A 17,631-nucleotide genomic window follows, 5' to 3' on the forward strand; every position below is an offset into this window, starting at 1 on the left:
CTGTAGCCTGTGAGTATCGTCTATCCATGGATTTCTCCAGGCAAGAATTCTGGAGTGGGAAGCTATTACCTTCTCCAGGGGATCTTCCTAACCCCAGGTTTGAACCCAAGTCTCCTGGATTGCAGGCTGATTCTTTACCACTCAGCTGAGATTGTATACATACAATCAAATTACAACCACACATACAGAAACTGACTCACAAAAACACACACATGTATATACTATCCCAGGAGATACACATGTGTGGTCACTAATATTTTAAGAAATCTATTGTCATCCTCTGCCGTTTTTACAATTTTTGTGCCCTGTGTTTAACTTTTTGTGTAGCTGCCCTTCCTGACATTGGCTTTACTGAAGTGTATTTTTATATAAATGCACCTTTGTTGAGGTCTTAATTCAGTGGGCTTTCATGTATCTGTAACTGTTTCATGATCTGCACAGTCAAGAACTTTTGAAGTTCACATTGTTCACAGGTACTAAGGTAATACAAGCACAATCTGGGATGTGATTAAAAAAAATCCTAATTATGCATCACATTTTTGTTATTTTAATCAACCAACCTGAATATGTTTTGTCTTTAAGGTCAAATGGAGAATGCAATAAAAAAACACATCACAGGAGAAAAGCAAGAAAATTTCGTTTTTACTGTTGAATGTAAGCATTAGTGTTTTACTGGGAAGAGTGTGTTCCAGTGGAAATCTTGGTCTCAACTTCCTTCCATTACTCCATACACTTGCATTCTACTCCTACTAACAATTAGAGTTCAAGGACTGGAACGTCTCCGCATGACTGAGTGTTACTCAACAAGACCAGAGCCAGACATCCTAGAACGTGAAGCCAAGTGGGCCTTAAGAAGCATTGCTGTGAACAAAGCTAATAGAGCCAATGAAATTCAGCCTGAGCAACTTAAAATCCTAAAAGATATTGCTGTTAAAGCGCTGCACTCAGTATGTCAGCAAATTTGGAAAACTGAGCAGTGGCCACAGAACTGCAAAAGGTAGTGTTCATTTCAACCCCAGAGAACAGCAATGTCAAAGAATGCTCCAGCTACCGTACAGTTGCGTTAATTTCACATGCTAGTCAGTTTTTCTCAAAATACTTCAAGCTAGGCTTCAGTAGCACATGAACCAAGAACTTCCAGGTGGACAAGCTGGGTTTTGAAGAGGCAGAAGAACCAGAGATCCAATTGCCAACATCCACTGGATCATGGAGAAAGTAAGGGAATTCCAGAAAAAAAATATTAACTTCTTCTTCATTGATGATGCTAAAGCATTTCACAGTGAATCGCCAGAAACTGTGGAAAGTTCTTAAAGAGATGAGGTGGGAGTATCAGACCACCTTACCTGTCTCCTGAGAAACCTGTGTGTGGATCAAGAAGCAACAGTGAAAACTGGGTATGGAAAAATGGATTCGTTCCAAATTGCACAACTATTTCAAAGCTGTAGACTGTCACCCTTCTTGCTTAACTTATATGCAGAATACGTTGTGTGAAATTCCAGGCTAGATGAATCATAAACTAGAATCAAGGTTTACAGGAGAAGTATCAACAGCCTCAGATACGTGGATAATACAACTCTAATGGCAGAAAGTGAAGAGGAACTAAAGAGCCTCTCAATGAAAGTGAAAGAGGAGACTGAAAAAGCAGGCTTGAAACTTAATATTAAAAAATCGAAGATCATGGCATCTGGCCACATCACGGCCAATAGAAAGGGGAAAAAGTGGAAGCAGTGGCAGATTTTCTTTTCTTGGACTTCAAAATCACAGCAGATGGTAACAGCAGCCATGAAATTAAAAGACTCTTGCTCCTTGGAAGAAAAGTTATGACCAACCTAGACAGCATATTAAAAAGCAGAGAGATCACTTTGCTGACAAAGGTCCATAAAGTCAAATCTATGGTTCTTCCAGTAGTCATGCATAAATGTTGAGAGTTGAACCAAGAAGAAGGCTGATTGCTGAAGAATTGATGCTTTTGAACTATGATGCTGGAGCAAACTCTTGGGAGTCCCTTGCACTGCAAGGAGATCAAACCAGTCATCCCTAAAGGAAATCAATCCTGAATATTCATTGGAAGGACTGCTGCTGAAGCTGAAGCTCCAGTCCTTTGGCCACCAGATGTGAAGAGCCAACACACTGGAAAAGAGCCTGATGCTGTAAATGACTGACTGCAGGCAGAAAGGGGATGACAAAGGATGAGATAGTTACATAGCATCACTGACTCAATGGACATGAATTTAAGGAAACTGGGATTCAGTGGAGGATAGAGGAGGCTGGGGTGATACAGTCCATGAGGTTGCAAAGATTCAGTGTGACTTAGTGACTGAACAACAAGAACAATAAGACTGAGCATGGGTGTAGAATTTGTATTTTGTATGGTTCTCACAGAAAGTTTACAACAGCTTTATGAACTGATGGCACTTGAGTCTATCTTGAGTTTTCACATCAGCATCATTCACTTTTTAAAAACCATCTTGGAACATCCTAATCCACCCAAGGTATGGTGGAAGAATTTAAATCCACGGAAATTATGCTGATTTCAATGATAAAAAAACAGATTTCTGTTAAAAGCAATGGGGGTGCTGGCTAAGATTTCTATTCTTAAGTTTTTCATGAGGGCTCTAACCAACACTCCTAATTTTAAATGGCCTAAGAGGTATGTATTTGATTAAAATTAGAATATATCCATATACAATCATAATCCTACCTCATGCTGTTTAAAACACTTGTTTGGGATGACCTGGTGGTTCAGTGGATAAGAATCAGTCTGTTAGTGAAGGACACATGGGTTGGATCCCTGGTCCAGGAAGATCTCACCCACCGTGGGGCAACTAACCCCATCTGCCACCATACTGGGGTCCAGCTTCAGCAGAGTCCAGGGATACCCTCAGGATGAACGGCATTGGCAAAAGAATGACACGAGGGGACCAAGCTTTGGTGAACGAGGCCTGTAACTTTATTTTCAAAAGGGCTTTTATACCCTCACTTGTACACAGAGGAAAATGAAAGATGTGAGGTCATGCAGAGTCAGCTCAAACATTCCAGCACTGTTGCCCTTATCGAAACCAGGATTTTTTTCTGCATACCTTTCTCATAAACAAGGGTCTTATGTTGTGTACATTATCTTCTGGCCTTGGAGGCCTGTTGAGATTTTATGACCCTTTTTTGATAAAGGTCAACCAGAAAACTTGTTTTCCCTTGAAGTGTTTTTTCTTTATACCTCTTATCTGTATCAGCCTCAGAAAGTACTAAACAGAGTTACATTCTCATGGACCAAAGGTGCAGTGGGTTACAACAAAAAAAGAACTTATTAGCTCAAAGGTCTGATGTGGTTAATGCCAAGGCTACTACTTGTTTTTCTTACAGTCCAACTATATTAATTAATGCACTCCCAGGCACACAATGGATAAGGGATATGGAAACTTGGCAGCAAGCATTGGCTCAGCAATAAAACCCTTCACCAGTATTATTTTAATAAAACTTTTTCACCCCTCGAAGGGCTCTGTATTTGTAGAATGCTTAGGCTTCCCGTGTCATGGTTTGTGAACAATCATATGTGTAGTTGCAAGAGTCTGGATAAACCTGCCAAGCAAGCTAGAATGCTAACGAGGGCGGGGGGTGGGGGTGGGGGGTGGGGGGTTGAATTGAAATGCTCCTTTCACGCCCAGGAGACTTATCAACTAGAGCCCTAAGTTGATTTTCTCCAGAGAAAGGTGATTGGGGATAGCCCCCTGTTAACGTCAGAAGAATTGGTGAAAGGCGTAATATAGTATACAGTAGTGGTTTGGGGTTGATGCTCGAGCAGGTGCAGGGAGTCCCTTGAGTCCTGATCTGCCTTGCCTGTCAGGTCTCTTCCACATGACCTTGTCATGGGTGAGATCTCCCGTGCTGGCTCCTGGCACCACCACTACTAAGCTGGCCCTCTAGAGCTTACAGGCTGCAACTACTGACCCTACGCACCCTAGAGTCTGTGCTTCACAACAGAGAAGACAGTGAGAAGCCTGGGCACCACGTCTAGAGAGTACTCTCCCATCACCACAAGTAGACAAAGTCCAAAGACAGCGGCAAAGACTCAAAGCAGCCCTCCCCAAATAAATAAACTGTAAAAAGAAAATCTGTTGCATGCATTAGGACACAGGTTCTAGAAAGCATCTTAGCAAGACAGCAGGGAGTGAGTGGTTAACTCTAAGAAAAGGTGGGAATGAGGAAATGTCTTGCCCGCTTCTCTTGCTGTCATAGCCACAGTGTATCTATGGACTCCAACACACATCAATACTGCATGAACTGTTCTTAGTGCCCTCAATCTTGTCACAATACATCTAACTGACAAGACATTAAGGTAGGGTTCTATGTATGGATCTTTTCTCTCTGTCTCACAGATGCGGGTCAAAATGAAGTTCAAATTCCTCACGTGTCGGAGAAGAGTTTCACAGGACATGTGAAAAATGTGGATGAAGAAGGAAAGGAGACTGACTTGGTTGGAATAATTGGTATGTATGGCATCCTAACTTGGAGAAAGGAATGGCTACCCACTCCAGGATTCTTGCATGGAGAATCCCATGGAAAGAGGAGCCTGGCAGGCTACAGTTCCTGGGGTTGCAAGAGTGCGACACGACCGAGCAATTTACACACACACACACACACACACACACACACACACACACACACGGCATCCTAAAATTCCCATTGTCTCGGTCATGGAACATATGCACAGTCAGTACTTTCATTTAGAATATCAGGAGTTGTTGACAATGTTCATTGTACAAAGTCTGCGTATTTATGTTCACTGAGTTAAGGATCCTGGAAGGTAATCTACCGAGAAACAGAGGCTGAAAACAATTTTTTGAACATTTGAAAATGATCTCTACCTGTTCAAGTTAAAACATTAATTTTATAGAGGATTGCTTTTTTGTTTTGTTTTGTTTTGTTTTACCACGTTAACTAATCAATCTCATGCCATGGCTATAATGAGGCTGACCTTAATTACTTCATTTTTTATATCAGTTTTCCCAAACATTCTAACCCATGGAACAGAAACTTGTAAAACAAATCTTTTTCCTGTCTAGTTATCACAAAGCACTGTTTTCTTATGAACTGTGACATGACCCCAAATGACCACACAGAAGCATGGAGATGTGTGTACCATTGCAAGAGTAGATGTCTATTTCAGAAAAGGTATTTGGTGGAATGGTGCATTAAACAGTAAATTGTCTCCCATGTGGTGTGCGATGGGTCAATGTGTCTCTGGAAGGGGAGAACCCTGTTTCCTATTAACCTGGGTCCAGAACAAAACAGGAGTGTCACATATAGGTTCTAAGAAGGTAATAAAGAAGCAAGTCAGTTGCCTATTGGGATGGATAGAGTCCCAAATTCATGGAGTTCATGACCACTGGAAAAACCATTAGATGGACCTAAAACTCATTACACACACACAAAAAGAAAGAAACCTTGGAAATACTGGGAATGGTAGTAATCAGCGGCTCTTTTATTTCTCCCATTTTGTTTTTCCACAGATGACTGTCCAGAGGAGCAAATAAAAGTGACCTAGACACTTTTGTAAGTAAACATGGTCCTTTATTAATGCTTTCCACCACTCCCCCGGATAAATCAATAAGGAGACATCATTATTTCATGCTTAATGCCTACTAAGTCCCTTCAGTAGTGTCTGACTCTTTGGGACCCCATGGAATGTAGCCCACCAGGCACCTTGGTCCTTGGGATTCTCCAGGCAAGAATACTGGAGTGGGCATGCAGGTTCTTAACCACTAGCTCACATTTCATACACGTCAAGTTTTCCAGGAGACAATTTTTTGTTCCAATAACACATTCTATCACTAGAGAACTTTGTTTGTTATATAAGGTGATTTCGCTTTGAGGGATATTATTTCAAACTGGTTGGTAGATTCATACTAAGTAGTTCTGACGAGAAAGCCTTAATCTGCAGGAATCTTGCAGACCAGGGTTATTAGAGAGAAGCAGGAATCTCCACAAGTTAGTGGAAACTAATTACTGTTCCTGTCAGTACTGACCTCACCGTTTTCCACAAACATCCTCCTCCAAAAGAACCAGGATTTACCGAGAACTCACCTTTCCTTTAAGACTAGTGATTAATCTCACACGATCCTGGCAGAACCAGTAAAGGTATTCCAAACAAATTGTCTTAAATATGCATTTGAATTATATTATCCTTCAGAAGGTAATTTCTGTTTGTGATATCTTTAAGCCTTCTACAGTACGACAGACTCACAGTGACCCTGATCTAGGCTAAAGTGTGGCTTTAATTGTCTGTTGAGAAAAAAAAAAAAAAAAAAGAAAAGAAAGAAAAAAGGCAAGGAAAAACACCAGCTTGCAGGTGAATATGATAAAAAGATATGCTGCGAATATTCAATGGATTATTACCCAGCCATAAAAAAGGATGAAAGCATGCCATTCACAGCACAAGGAAAGGACCGACTGAGAGAAGTAAGTCAGAAAGAGAAAGACACACATAGTACCTAACACTTATATACGGAATCTAAAATGAGACCTGGAGGAACTTATTTACAAAACAGAAACAGATTCACAGACTTAGAGAAGAGACTTGCGGTTGCAAAGGAGAAGGCAGTCGGGGAAGAGAAGTATTAGGCTTTTGAGATTAGTAGATGGAAACTATAATACACAGGATAGATAGACCAAAAAGATCATCCTGTAGAGCCCAGGGAGCTATATATGCAATACTCTGCAAAAATCGAAATGGGGTAAGAACCTGAAAAAAATAATAGACCTTCACATCTATATGTATAACCAAATCACTTTTCTGTACGCTTGAAACTAACACAACATTGTTAATCACCTCTACTTCAAAATGAAGTTAAAATTAAACAACGAATTCTTGAAGAACCCAAAGACAAAACATTTGGAACTAGGAGAAGAGTGTGATTCAGAGACTTGAAACTTTAAAACAGAGACTTAAACCATATTTAGATGAACAATTCCCATGAACATGCATTCTGAAACCATTGCTCCCAGAATCGATCCCCAATGGGAAAGGTTTCCTGATATATGCATCCTGGGGAAAATTCCACATGGACCTCCCACACATTACAGAAATGTGGAGTGTTGAGGTCCACCAGGTTTCTGACATTGTACCAGCTCCTGTACCCTGGACATCCTACTGCCTGAGGCTCACCCCTGCCAGCCGTCACACACTAAACTGTACTAAACCTTGGGGTCTGTTTTATTCACCTACAGAAAGTCACTGTTACCAGACACATCTCCACGGAATCAAGATTAACAATACTGATTGAGACACCTTTCCTGGTTCCTCATTAACATGATCCTTCTCCCTTCACATGCATACTCGTTTTTCCATCTCATCCCTCCTGGTCACTAATGACATCCTATTTGGTGGTGTTTGATTTCTGAGGGTTTAAACATATTGATTTAATCACTGCTCTGCAAATCTGTGTCTGTGCAAAAGTCACTTGAAGTCTGTGTTCACTTGATTGAACACACAATTTTGCACTTTAAATATCCAGGAAACTGTGCCTTTAATAAGACAGCTGTTCATCAGAGGCAATTCTGAGGAGGATTAGATAGAGATGCCCTCAGGTGTCCAGGAGAGAGGGAGAAAAATGACTAAACCAACATTGGACAGGAGACAGGGGACAGGATCTTCTTATTGTACAGGAAGGGAAATTCTGGGCAAGAAAAAGTCCCTAGAAAGCACCTTGTTCATTACAGGGAAAGGAACTTGTGTTGCACTCACTGAACTTCATGCAGAGAAAATGTGAGATGCCATGAGCTGTGGCTGAGGGGACATACATATTTCTGATTGCACCAACACTTCTGATTGACCTGAGGGGTTGGTATTTCTTCCTTGGAAAAGAAGGAATCAAAGATGGGGCAGCAGCTGACACTCGAGAGCACAATGAGGCAGCTGTAACTGAACCACACAGTTCACAGGACCTAAATTTGGTCTTCTAGACTCTTATGGTTCAAAGACCATTGGACACTAGCATTTCCAAGGACTGGACATTCCCGCTGTCATGGGCAGAGTACACTTACCACCTCCCCATGGTGTTCCAAGTGTTCATAAAGTAAAAGATCTGACACCCTCAAGATATAGGATTTATGGGGCTTCCCTGGAGGCCCAGTGGTTAAGAATCCTTCTGCCAATACAGGGGACAGAGGTTCGATTCCTGGTCCAGGAAGATCCCACATGCCACCAACAATTGAGCCCACACTGCAGAGCCCATGGTCCATAAGAAGAGAAGCCACTGGAGTGAGAAGTCCCCACACCACGACTAGAGAGTAGGCCCCACTCACCACAACTAGAGAAACCCTATGTGCAACAAAGAGGACTCAGCACAGCAAAAAAACAAACAAACAAACAAACAAAAAAACAGATAAATTAAAAAAAAAGAGAGAGAACTTAATCAAGGGTTGTGCAAACATTTAGCAATCTGGACCAAGTCCTAGGAAAATAAAACTAGACCTAAGTAGAGTAACAGAATACATATTTTGGTTTCTACACACAGACATGGCCTCCAAATGAGCTACAGCTGACCAATGTCAAAGGCACCAGTAGTGAATGTTGTCATGGCTTCAGTTCAGTTCAGTTCAGTCGCTCAGTCATGTCCGACTCTGCGACCCCATGAATCGCAGCTGCCAGGCCTCCCTGTCCATCACCAACTCCCGGAGTTCACTCAGACTCATGTCCATCGAGTTGGTGATGCCATCCAGCCATCTCATCCTCTGTCGTCCCCTTCTCCTCCTGCCCCCAATCCCTCCCAGCATCAGAGTCTTTTCCAATGAGTCAACTCTTCACATGAGGTGGCCAAAGTACTGGAGTTTCAGCTTTAGCATCATTCCTTCCAAAGACCACTAGGTCTGTTCTTCTTTAGAATGGACTGGTTGGATCTTCTTGCAGTCCAAGGGACTCTCAAGAGTCTTCTCCAACACCACAGTGCAAAAGCATCAATTCTTCAGCACTCAGCTTTCTTCACAGTCCAACTCTCACATCCATACATGACCGCAGGAAAAACCATAGCCTTGACTAGATGGACCTTTGTTGACAAAGTAGTGTTTCTGTTTTTCAATATTCTATCTAGGTTGGTCATAACTTTCCTTCCAAGGAATAAGTGTCTTTTAATTTCATGGCTGAAATCACCATCTGCAGTGATTTTGGAGCCCCCAAAAAGATTAAGTCTGACACTGTTTCCACTGTTTCTCCATCTATTTCCCATGAAGTGATGGGACCAGATGCCATGATCTTCGTTTTCTGAATGATGAGCTTTAAGTCAACTTTTTCACTCTCCTCTTTCACTTTCATCAAGAGGCTTTTTAGTTCCTCTTCACTTTCTACCATAAGGGTGGTGTCATCTGAATATCTGAGGTTATTGATATTTCTCCTGGTAATCTTTTTTTTTTCCATTTTTTAAAATTATAAATTTATTCATTTAATAGGAGGCTAATTACTTTACAATATTGTATTGGTTTTGCCATACATCAACATGAATCCACCACAGGTATACACATGTTCCCCATCCTGAATCCCCCTCCCACCTCCCTCCCCATACCATCCCTCTGGGTCATCCCAGTGTACCAGCCCCAAGCATCCTGTATCATGCATCGAACCTGCACTGGTGATTCGTTTCATATATGATATTACACGTTTCAATGCCATTCTCCCAAATCATCCCACCCTTTCCCTCTCCCACAGAGTCCAAAAGACTGTTCTATACATCTGTGTCTCTTTTGCCATCTCGCATACAGGGTTATGGTTAACATCTTTCTATATTTGATATATATGCATTAGCATATTGTAATGGTTTTTTTTTTTTTTTCTGGCTTACTTCACTCTACATAATAGTCAATCTTGATTCCAGCTTGTGCGTCTTCCAGCCCAGCGTTTCTCATGATGTAGTCTGCATATAAGTTAAATAAGCAGGGTGACAATATACAGCCTTGATGTACTCCTTTTCCTATTTGGAACCAGTCTGTTGTTCCACGTCCAGTTCTAACTGTTGCTTCCTGACCTGCATATAGATTTCTCAAGAGGCAGGTCAGGTGGTCTGGTATTCCCATCTCTTTCAGAATTTTCCACAGTTTCTTGTGATCCACACAGTCAAAGGCTTCAGCATAGTCAATAAAGCAGAAATAGATGTTTTTCTGGAAATCTCTTGCTTTTTCTATGATCCAGTGGATGTTGGCAATTTGATCTCTGGTTCCTCTGCCTTTTCTCAAACCAGCTTGAACATCTGGAATTTCACAGTTCACATATTGCTGAAGCCTGGCTTGGAGAATTTTGACCCTTAAATACTAGCGTGTGAGGTAAGTGCAATTATGTAGTATTCTTTGGCATTGCTTTTCTTTGGGACTGGAATGAAACCAGACCTTTTCCAGTGCTGTGGCCACTGCTGAGTTTCCCAAATTTGCTGGCATATTGCGTGAAGCACTTTCACAGCATCATCTTTCAGGATTTGAAATAGCTCAACTGGAATTCCATCACCTCCACTAGCTTTGTTTGCATTGATGCTTTCTAAGGCCCGCTTGACTTCACATTCCAGGATGTCTGGCTCTAGGTGAGTGATCACACCATCGTGATTATCTGAGTTGTGAAGCTCTTTTTTGTACAGTTCTTCTGTGTATTCTTGCCACTCTTCTTAATATATTTTGCTTCTGTTAGTTCCATACCATTTTTGTCCTTTATTGAGCCCATCTTTGCATGAAATGTTCCCTTGGTATCTCTAATTTTCTTGAAGAGATCTCTAGTCTTCCCCATTCTATTCTTTTCCTCTATTTTTTTGCATTGATTGCTGAGGAAGACTTTCTTATCTCTCTTTGCTATTCTTTGGAACTCTGCATTCAGACACTTATATCTTTCGTTTTCTCCTTTGCTTTTTGCTTCTCTTCTTTTCACAGCTATTTGTAAGGCCTCAGACAGCCATTTTGTTTTTGTTTTTTTTTTTTGCATTTCTTTTCCATGGGGATGGTCTTGATCCCTGTCTCTTGTACAATGTCATGAACCTCTGTCCATAGTTCATTAGGCAGTCTGTCCATCAGATCTAGGCTCTTAAATCTATTTCTCACTTCCACTGTATAATCATAAGGGATTTGATTTAGGTCATACCTGAATGGTCTAGTGGTTTCCTCCACTTTCTTCAATTTAAGTCTGAATTTGGCAATGAGAAGTTCATCATCTGAGCCACAGTCCACTCCTGGTCCTGTTTTTGCTGACTGTATAGAGCTTCTCCATCTTTGGCTGTAAAGAATATAATCAATCTGATTTCAGTGTTGACCATCTGGTGATGTCCATGTGTAGAGTCTTCTCTTGTGTTGTTGGAAGAGGGTGTTTGCTATGACCAGTATGTTCTCTTGGCAAAACTCCATTAGCCTTTACCCTGCTTCATTCCATACTGCAAGGCCAAATTTGCCTGTTACTCCAGGTATTTCTTGACTTGCTATTTTTGCCTTCCAGTCCCCAATAATGAAAAAGACATCTTTTGGGGACTGTTAGTTGTAAAAGGTCTTGTAAATCTTATTATCAGTTAAATAGGAATTGGCATATGGTATTGTAGCTCCCTGACAATGGATCAAACCCCCATCCTGTGCATTGGAAGGTAAAGTCTTAACCACTGGACCACCAGAAAAGTCTCTAGAAGCTCAGTCACTTTGATAATCATTCCCTGAAAAGATATGGTAAAACAGTTGATAAACAAAAGACCATTAACTGATTTGTTCATTGCCGGGTTGAAACAGAGATAATTTTCACAGTCTAGTAGCTACAACAAATTCATAAGGGAAAATATAAGAAACGATTCATGAATTAGATCTCTTTAAATCAACAGTCTTTAGAAATACTAGTCCTTGGAATAAGCAGACACAGAAATACGATTCTCTTTATATTTTACTTCTCATGTGTGTGTAGCACAAACGCTGTTCTCTTACATATTATAATGTTTGTGCATCGATGAAAAAGTATGAGTATTTATACAGAGTTTAAACAAATCTTTCAGAACTACCTAATTTTGTCTAGTGAATTTAAGAGCAAATTAGGATGGAAAATACCTCAATATGAACTCGATCATGTATTTTTTCTAACTTCAGTGACTTTTTAAAAAATTTGTTGGAAAATCCTCAGTTAAATCTTCTTGACCTGAATCTTTATGAAATATTGCATTCAATGTCTTTAATAAAGGACAATAGACATTTTCTGTTACATCACATGTCAATTTTAGCTCCTCATCTTTCAAGTAATGTGTACATTTCATCAGCAGTATTAATTCCAGGACAACAGGTCTGTATATAAATTCTTCATGCTTTTCATCTGTTCAATTTGTGGTGATAATTTGGTGTTTTCCTTAATAATACTGGTATCACAAATACACACAGGACCACACATATATCTCTACATGTATATCTATATCTATGTATTTTCATAGCACCAACACTTCTGATTGACCTGAAGGACTGGTATTTCTTCATGACTGGAAGCAAAGTGAAGCGATGTGAAGTCGCTCAGTCATGTCCAACTCTTTGCCACCCCATGGACTGTAGCCTACCAGGCTCCTCCCTGGTAGAGAAGGAATCAAAGACGGGGCAGCAGCTGACACTCGGGAGCACAATGAGGCAGCTGTAACTGAACCACACAGTTCACAAGGCCTAAAGATGGTCTTCTAGCCTCTTATATTTCAAAGAGTAGTGGACACTAGCATTTCCAAGGCTGATCATGTATATATTTATTTACACCCATATATACACATACATGTATATGATATTTCACTACTTTTGATTTCTTTATGCCAGGTTTTGCCTTTTTCATCCTGATTCACCTCCTCATCTTGTATTCAGTTGCCTCTGTGTATCCACTCATCCAGTCTGAACTCCGAGTGCATACACTCTGCTATACAAGTGGGAGAAAGTAAATCTTGTCCTTGACCCCCATGGAAAAGAAATGCAAAAAAGCAAAATGACTGTCTGAGCAGGCCTTACAAAGAGCTGTGAAAAGAAAAGCTAAAAGCGAAGGAGAAAACGAAAGATAGAAGTGTCTGAATGCAGAGTTCCAAAGAATACCAAGGAGAGATAAGAAAGCCTTCCTCAGCAATCATTGCAAAGAAATAGAGGAAAACAACAGAATGGGGAAGACTAGAGATCTCTTCAAGAAAATTAGAGATACCAAGGGAACATTTCATGCAAAGATGGGCTCAATAAAGGAAGAAATGGTATGGACCTGACAGAAGAAGAAGATATGAAGAAGAGGTGGCAAGAATTTGCAGAAGAACTATACAAAAAGAGCTTCATAACCCAGATAATCACGATGGTGTGATCACTCACCAAGAGCCAGACATCGTGGAATGTGAAGTCAAGTGGGCCTTCGAAAGCATCACTACGAACAAAGCTAGTGGAGGTGATGGAATTCCAATTGAGCTATTTCAAATCCTCAAAGACGATGCTGTGAAAGTGCTGCACTCAATATGCCAGCCAATTTGGGAAACTCAGCAGTGGCCACAGGACAGGAAAAGGTCAGTTTTCATTCCAATCCCAAAGAAAGGCAATGCCAAAGAATGCTCAAACTACCATACAATTGCACTTATCTCACACACTAGTAAAGTAAGGGTCAAAATTCTCCAAGCCAGGCTTCAGCAATAGGTGAACTGTGAACTTCCAGATGTTCAAGCTGGTTTGAGAAAAGGCAGGGGGACCAGAGATCAAATTGCCAACATCTGCTGGATCATAGAAAAAGCAAGAGATTTCCAGAAAAACATCTATTTCTGCTTTATTGATTATGCCAAAGCCTTTGACTGTGTGGATCACAAGAAACTGTGGAAAATTCTGAAAGAGATGGGAATACCAGACCACCTGACCTGCCTCTTGAGAAATCTATATGCAGGTCAGGAAGCAACAGTTAGAACTGGACATGGAACTACAGACTGGTTCCAAATAGGAAAAGGAGTATGTCAAGGCTGTATATTGACACCCTCCTTATTTGATTTATATGCAGAGTACTTCATGAGAAACGCTGGGCTGGAAGACGCACAAGCTGGAATCAAGATTGCTGGGAGAAATATCAATAACCGCCAATATGCAGATGACAACACCCTATGGCAGGAAGTGAAGAGGAACTAAAAAGCCTCTTGATGAAAGTGAAAGAGGAGAGTGAAAAAGTTGGCTTAAAGCTCAACATTCACAAAACTAAAATCCTGGCATCTGGGCCCATCACTTCATGGGAAATAGATGGGGAAACAGTGGAAACAGTGTCAGACTTCATTTTCCAGGGCTCCAAAATCACTGCAGATGGTGATTACAGCCATGAAATTAAAAGACGCTTACTCCTTGGAAGGAAAGTTATGACCAACCTAGATAGAATATTGAAAAGCAGAGACATTACTTTGCCAACAAAGGTCCGTCTAGTCAAGGCTGTGGTTTTTCCTGTGGTCATGTATGGATGTGAGAGTTGGACTGTGAAGAAAGCTGAGTGCCGAAGAATTGATGCTTTTGCACTGTGGTGTTGGAGAAGACTCTTGAGAGTCCTTTGGACTGCAAGGAGATCCAACCAGACCATCCTAAAGGAGATCAGTCCTGGGTGTTCATTGGAAGGACTGATGCTAAAGCTGAAAGTCCAGTACTTTGGCCACCTCATGCAAAGAGTTGACTCATTGGAAAAGACCCTGATGCTGGGAGGGATTGGTTGCAGGAGGAAAAGGGGATGACAGAGGGTGAGATGGCTGAATGGCATCACCGACTCAATGGACATGAGTTTGGGTAAACTCCGGGAGTTGGTGATGGACAGGGAGGCCTGGCGTGCTGCGATTCATGGGATCACAAAGAGTCGGACACGACTGAGCGACTGAACTGAACTGAACTGAACTGAACTGAAACTTTGATCCAGGAGAAATGTCCAGAGGCTGACTAACTGGAATACCCACAAAAGAATTAAATATCCATTATGTAAAAACAAACAGGTACTGTGAAATGAAAACAAACAGACTCCACATGAGAAACAGCCACAGAGTACACAGAGTACACCAAAGGTACACAGTGGCAAGATAGAATAGGACCTTGCACTGGTCCTCTCTGAGAGATATGGAAAATTTAGTCTTGTGAACACATACCTAGAAGCCCAAAAGTTGCCACGAGTATTAGAAAGGTCATGGAGTATGTCACTTACCTTTGTTTTAACATTGCTCTTTCCCTCTCCACCTGGAGTGCTTCATGAGGTTGTCAAAGGACAAACAATGACTCTAAAGTAGCTTCAAGGGTGAGGATTTCTAGCAGGAAAACTCAAGATAAAGCATAGCTGTTACCTCCTGTACTCACACTGAGTGTGTTTGTCAATTCTTAACTTGGGCTGTGTGCACCTTAAAGTGTTTCCCTGACATTTGGTTGAAATGTGTACCTTAAAGTGTTTCTCTGACATTTGGTTGAAATAATGACCAATCTTTCATAACAGACTAACAGGGTAGACTGACGGGGCACCCTTGAAATATATCTAAATTGTACAATCTGGGTAACTATTTAGAGGAGCCCCTGGTCTGTGTTATCTGCTTCTTGGTACAGACTCACTGCAAACACCGTGCATGTCTTCCTTCCATCTTTCTACAGTCCTGTTTCTCATACTGCACCTTGATGGCCATTGATCCGTGATGTCACAGTTCTCAGGACAAACAGTCACAGAGTCAGGGTGTTGTGTGACTTTGAGACACACCTGGGCCAGTGTCCCCTGACCTTCTAGAGCTTTCTTCCTTGTCCACTGGACAGTGCTGATCAGGACCCCTTCTTCTGAAGCCATACTACTCCCATACATGTGACTAACGTTCTTGGCACATGGTTCTGGATTCTAGTCCTTAACAGGTTCTTTGATCTTTGTTATCACCAATAAATGCCACTGTTATACACATGGTTGATAAAGTTTGTCAGTCAAAATCCAAAATTCCCATGGAGCACCATGGCTTAATCACTCACCACTCTAGCACTGGGGACTCAGTAACACCAAAGTCCAGAACCATGACACGGTGCAAGTCATTCATCAAGGAATGAAGACGGTTAAGCCTTCATAAAAAGAACAAGAGATGATGAAGAGGGAAGGAGTTAGGAAGTGTGCGCCTGTGACATTGGAGGCAAGACCATGTCCTGTAGAAATCTACAGGTTCCTACAACGACTGAGGCTTCATTCCGGGTGAGAGTGAGTGAGTGAAGTTGTTCAGTCGTGTCCGACTCTTTGCGACCCCATTGACTGTAGTCTATCAGGCTCCTCCATCCACGGGATTTTCTGGGCAATAGTACTGGAGTGGGTTCCCCTTTCCTTCTCCAGGGTGTCTTCCCGACCCAGGGATAGAACCTGGATCTCCCTCATTGTAGACAGATGCTTTACCATCTGAGCCACCAGGGAAGTCTGGGTTAGAACAGCAGGTTAATTCAAGTGATCCAGGATTTCTCACCTCCCCACGATGGGCATGACTGCACAGTTCTCTTTGAGGTGCTGTTATTGCACACTGTAGGCTGTTTGAAAGCCTACTTCATCTCCAATGATCAGTTGGAAGGTGTCACCACCTACCTCTCCCATGGTGACGACGAGAAACATCACACTGTATTTGACAAGTGTCTCTCCTGGGAGGCACAGTGCATCCAGTTGAGAAGTGATATCCTGCCAGCAGTCTTAGAAAGGCTCCCCAGGTCTGGTCAAACCAAAGCTGCTACATAAGGACAGAGAAATATACATGGGCAGCAAGTACCGCAGGGAACTCTTAAAACAGGATAAGCTTTGAGGAGACCTCCCTGCTGAAAATTGTGATCTGGAACCAGAAGCAATGACATTCTGGTTGTGCTTGTTAAACATGCAGATTCTAGGCTCAAAATCAAACATGCTGCATTAGACCTAGTGATGGCCATCATCTTGTCTGGTGGTCACTGAGCATCTTCCCTTTCAAGAGCCACTGTGTGGAGAACATCATCAAGGTCAGATCTCAAAAAATTGTGCTTGTGACACTTTCCTGGTGGTCCAGTGGTTGAGAATCTGTCTAAGAATATAGGGGACGTGAGGTCAATCCCTGGTTGGGGATTAGTTCCTCACCACTTCTTCTGATTCTGTAAAAGAACCTGGTACCCACCCACAGCCCAGCAAGATGGTTATTTTGAGACATTAGTCTGTCATCTAATTTTTCAGCCCACTTTCTGAATAGAGTCATATACCTTGTCTCAACAACTCATTTCTTGCATTCATTAGCCTGTAAAGCAGAGGGCAGAGCAAGCTTGGACTCAGTAACAAATTGGAGAAGCAGTGCAAAAGCCTTGCTTCTTGTGAATAGCCAGCCTCAGTCAGGGAATATGGGGGGAAGGCCACAGTAGCTGCAGAGACCATGCCCTGAGGATCTTTTCATCAAGATTCCCTGAGGAAGCACCAGCTATGCCAGCAAGCTGAAGCAAGGAACTGAGAAACTTCTGAGTCAGTGGACCCATTTTGTACTGTAAGTCTACCCAATTTGATAGCCAGTTCAACATTCAGAAAACTAAGATCATGGCATCCAGTTCCATCACTTCATGGGAAATAGATGGGGAAACAGTGGAAACAGTGGAAACAGTGTCAGACTTTGTTTTTCTAGGCTCCAAAATCACTGCAGATGGTGATTGCAGCCATGAAATTAAAAGACGCTTACT

General features: G+C 41.7%; 1 protein-coding gene across 1 annotated transcript in view; it reads left to right on the forward strand.

The window, feature by feature from the left end:
* Positions 1 to 16,678, forward strand: part of LOC128069682 (odorant-binding protein-like) — a 47,441-nt gene extending 30,763 nt beyond the window's left edge. Inside the window, exons 6-7 of the mRNA XM_052662792.1 lie at positions 4,374 to 4,484; positions 16,476 to 16,678. Of these exons, the coding sequence (XP_052518752.1) occupies positions 4,374 to 4,484; positions 16,476 to 16,678 (314 nt within the window). The remainder of the gene's footprint in view (positions 1 to 4,373; positions 4,485 to 16,475) is intronic.
* The last annotated feature ends 953 nt before the right edge of the window (positions 16,679 to 17,631 follow it).

This window comes from Budorcas taxicolor, chromosome X, assembly GCF_023091745.1.
Source record: "Budorcas taxicolor isolate Tak-1 chromosome X, Takin1.1, whole genome shotgun sequence".
In the NCBI taxonomy this organism is placed as follows: Eukaryota; Metazoa; Chordata; class Mammalia; order Artiodactyla; family Bovidae; genus Budorcas; species Budorcas taxicolor.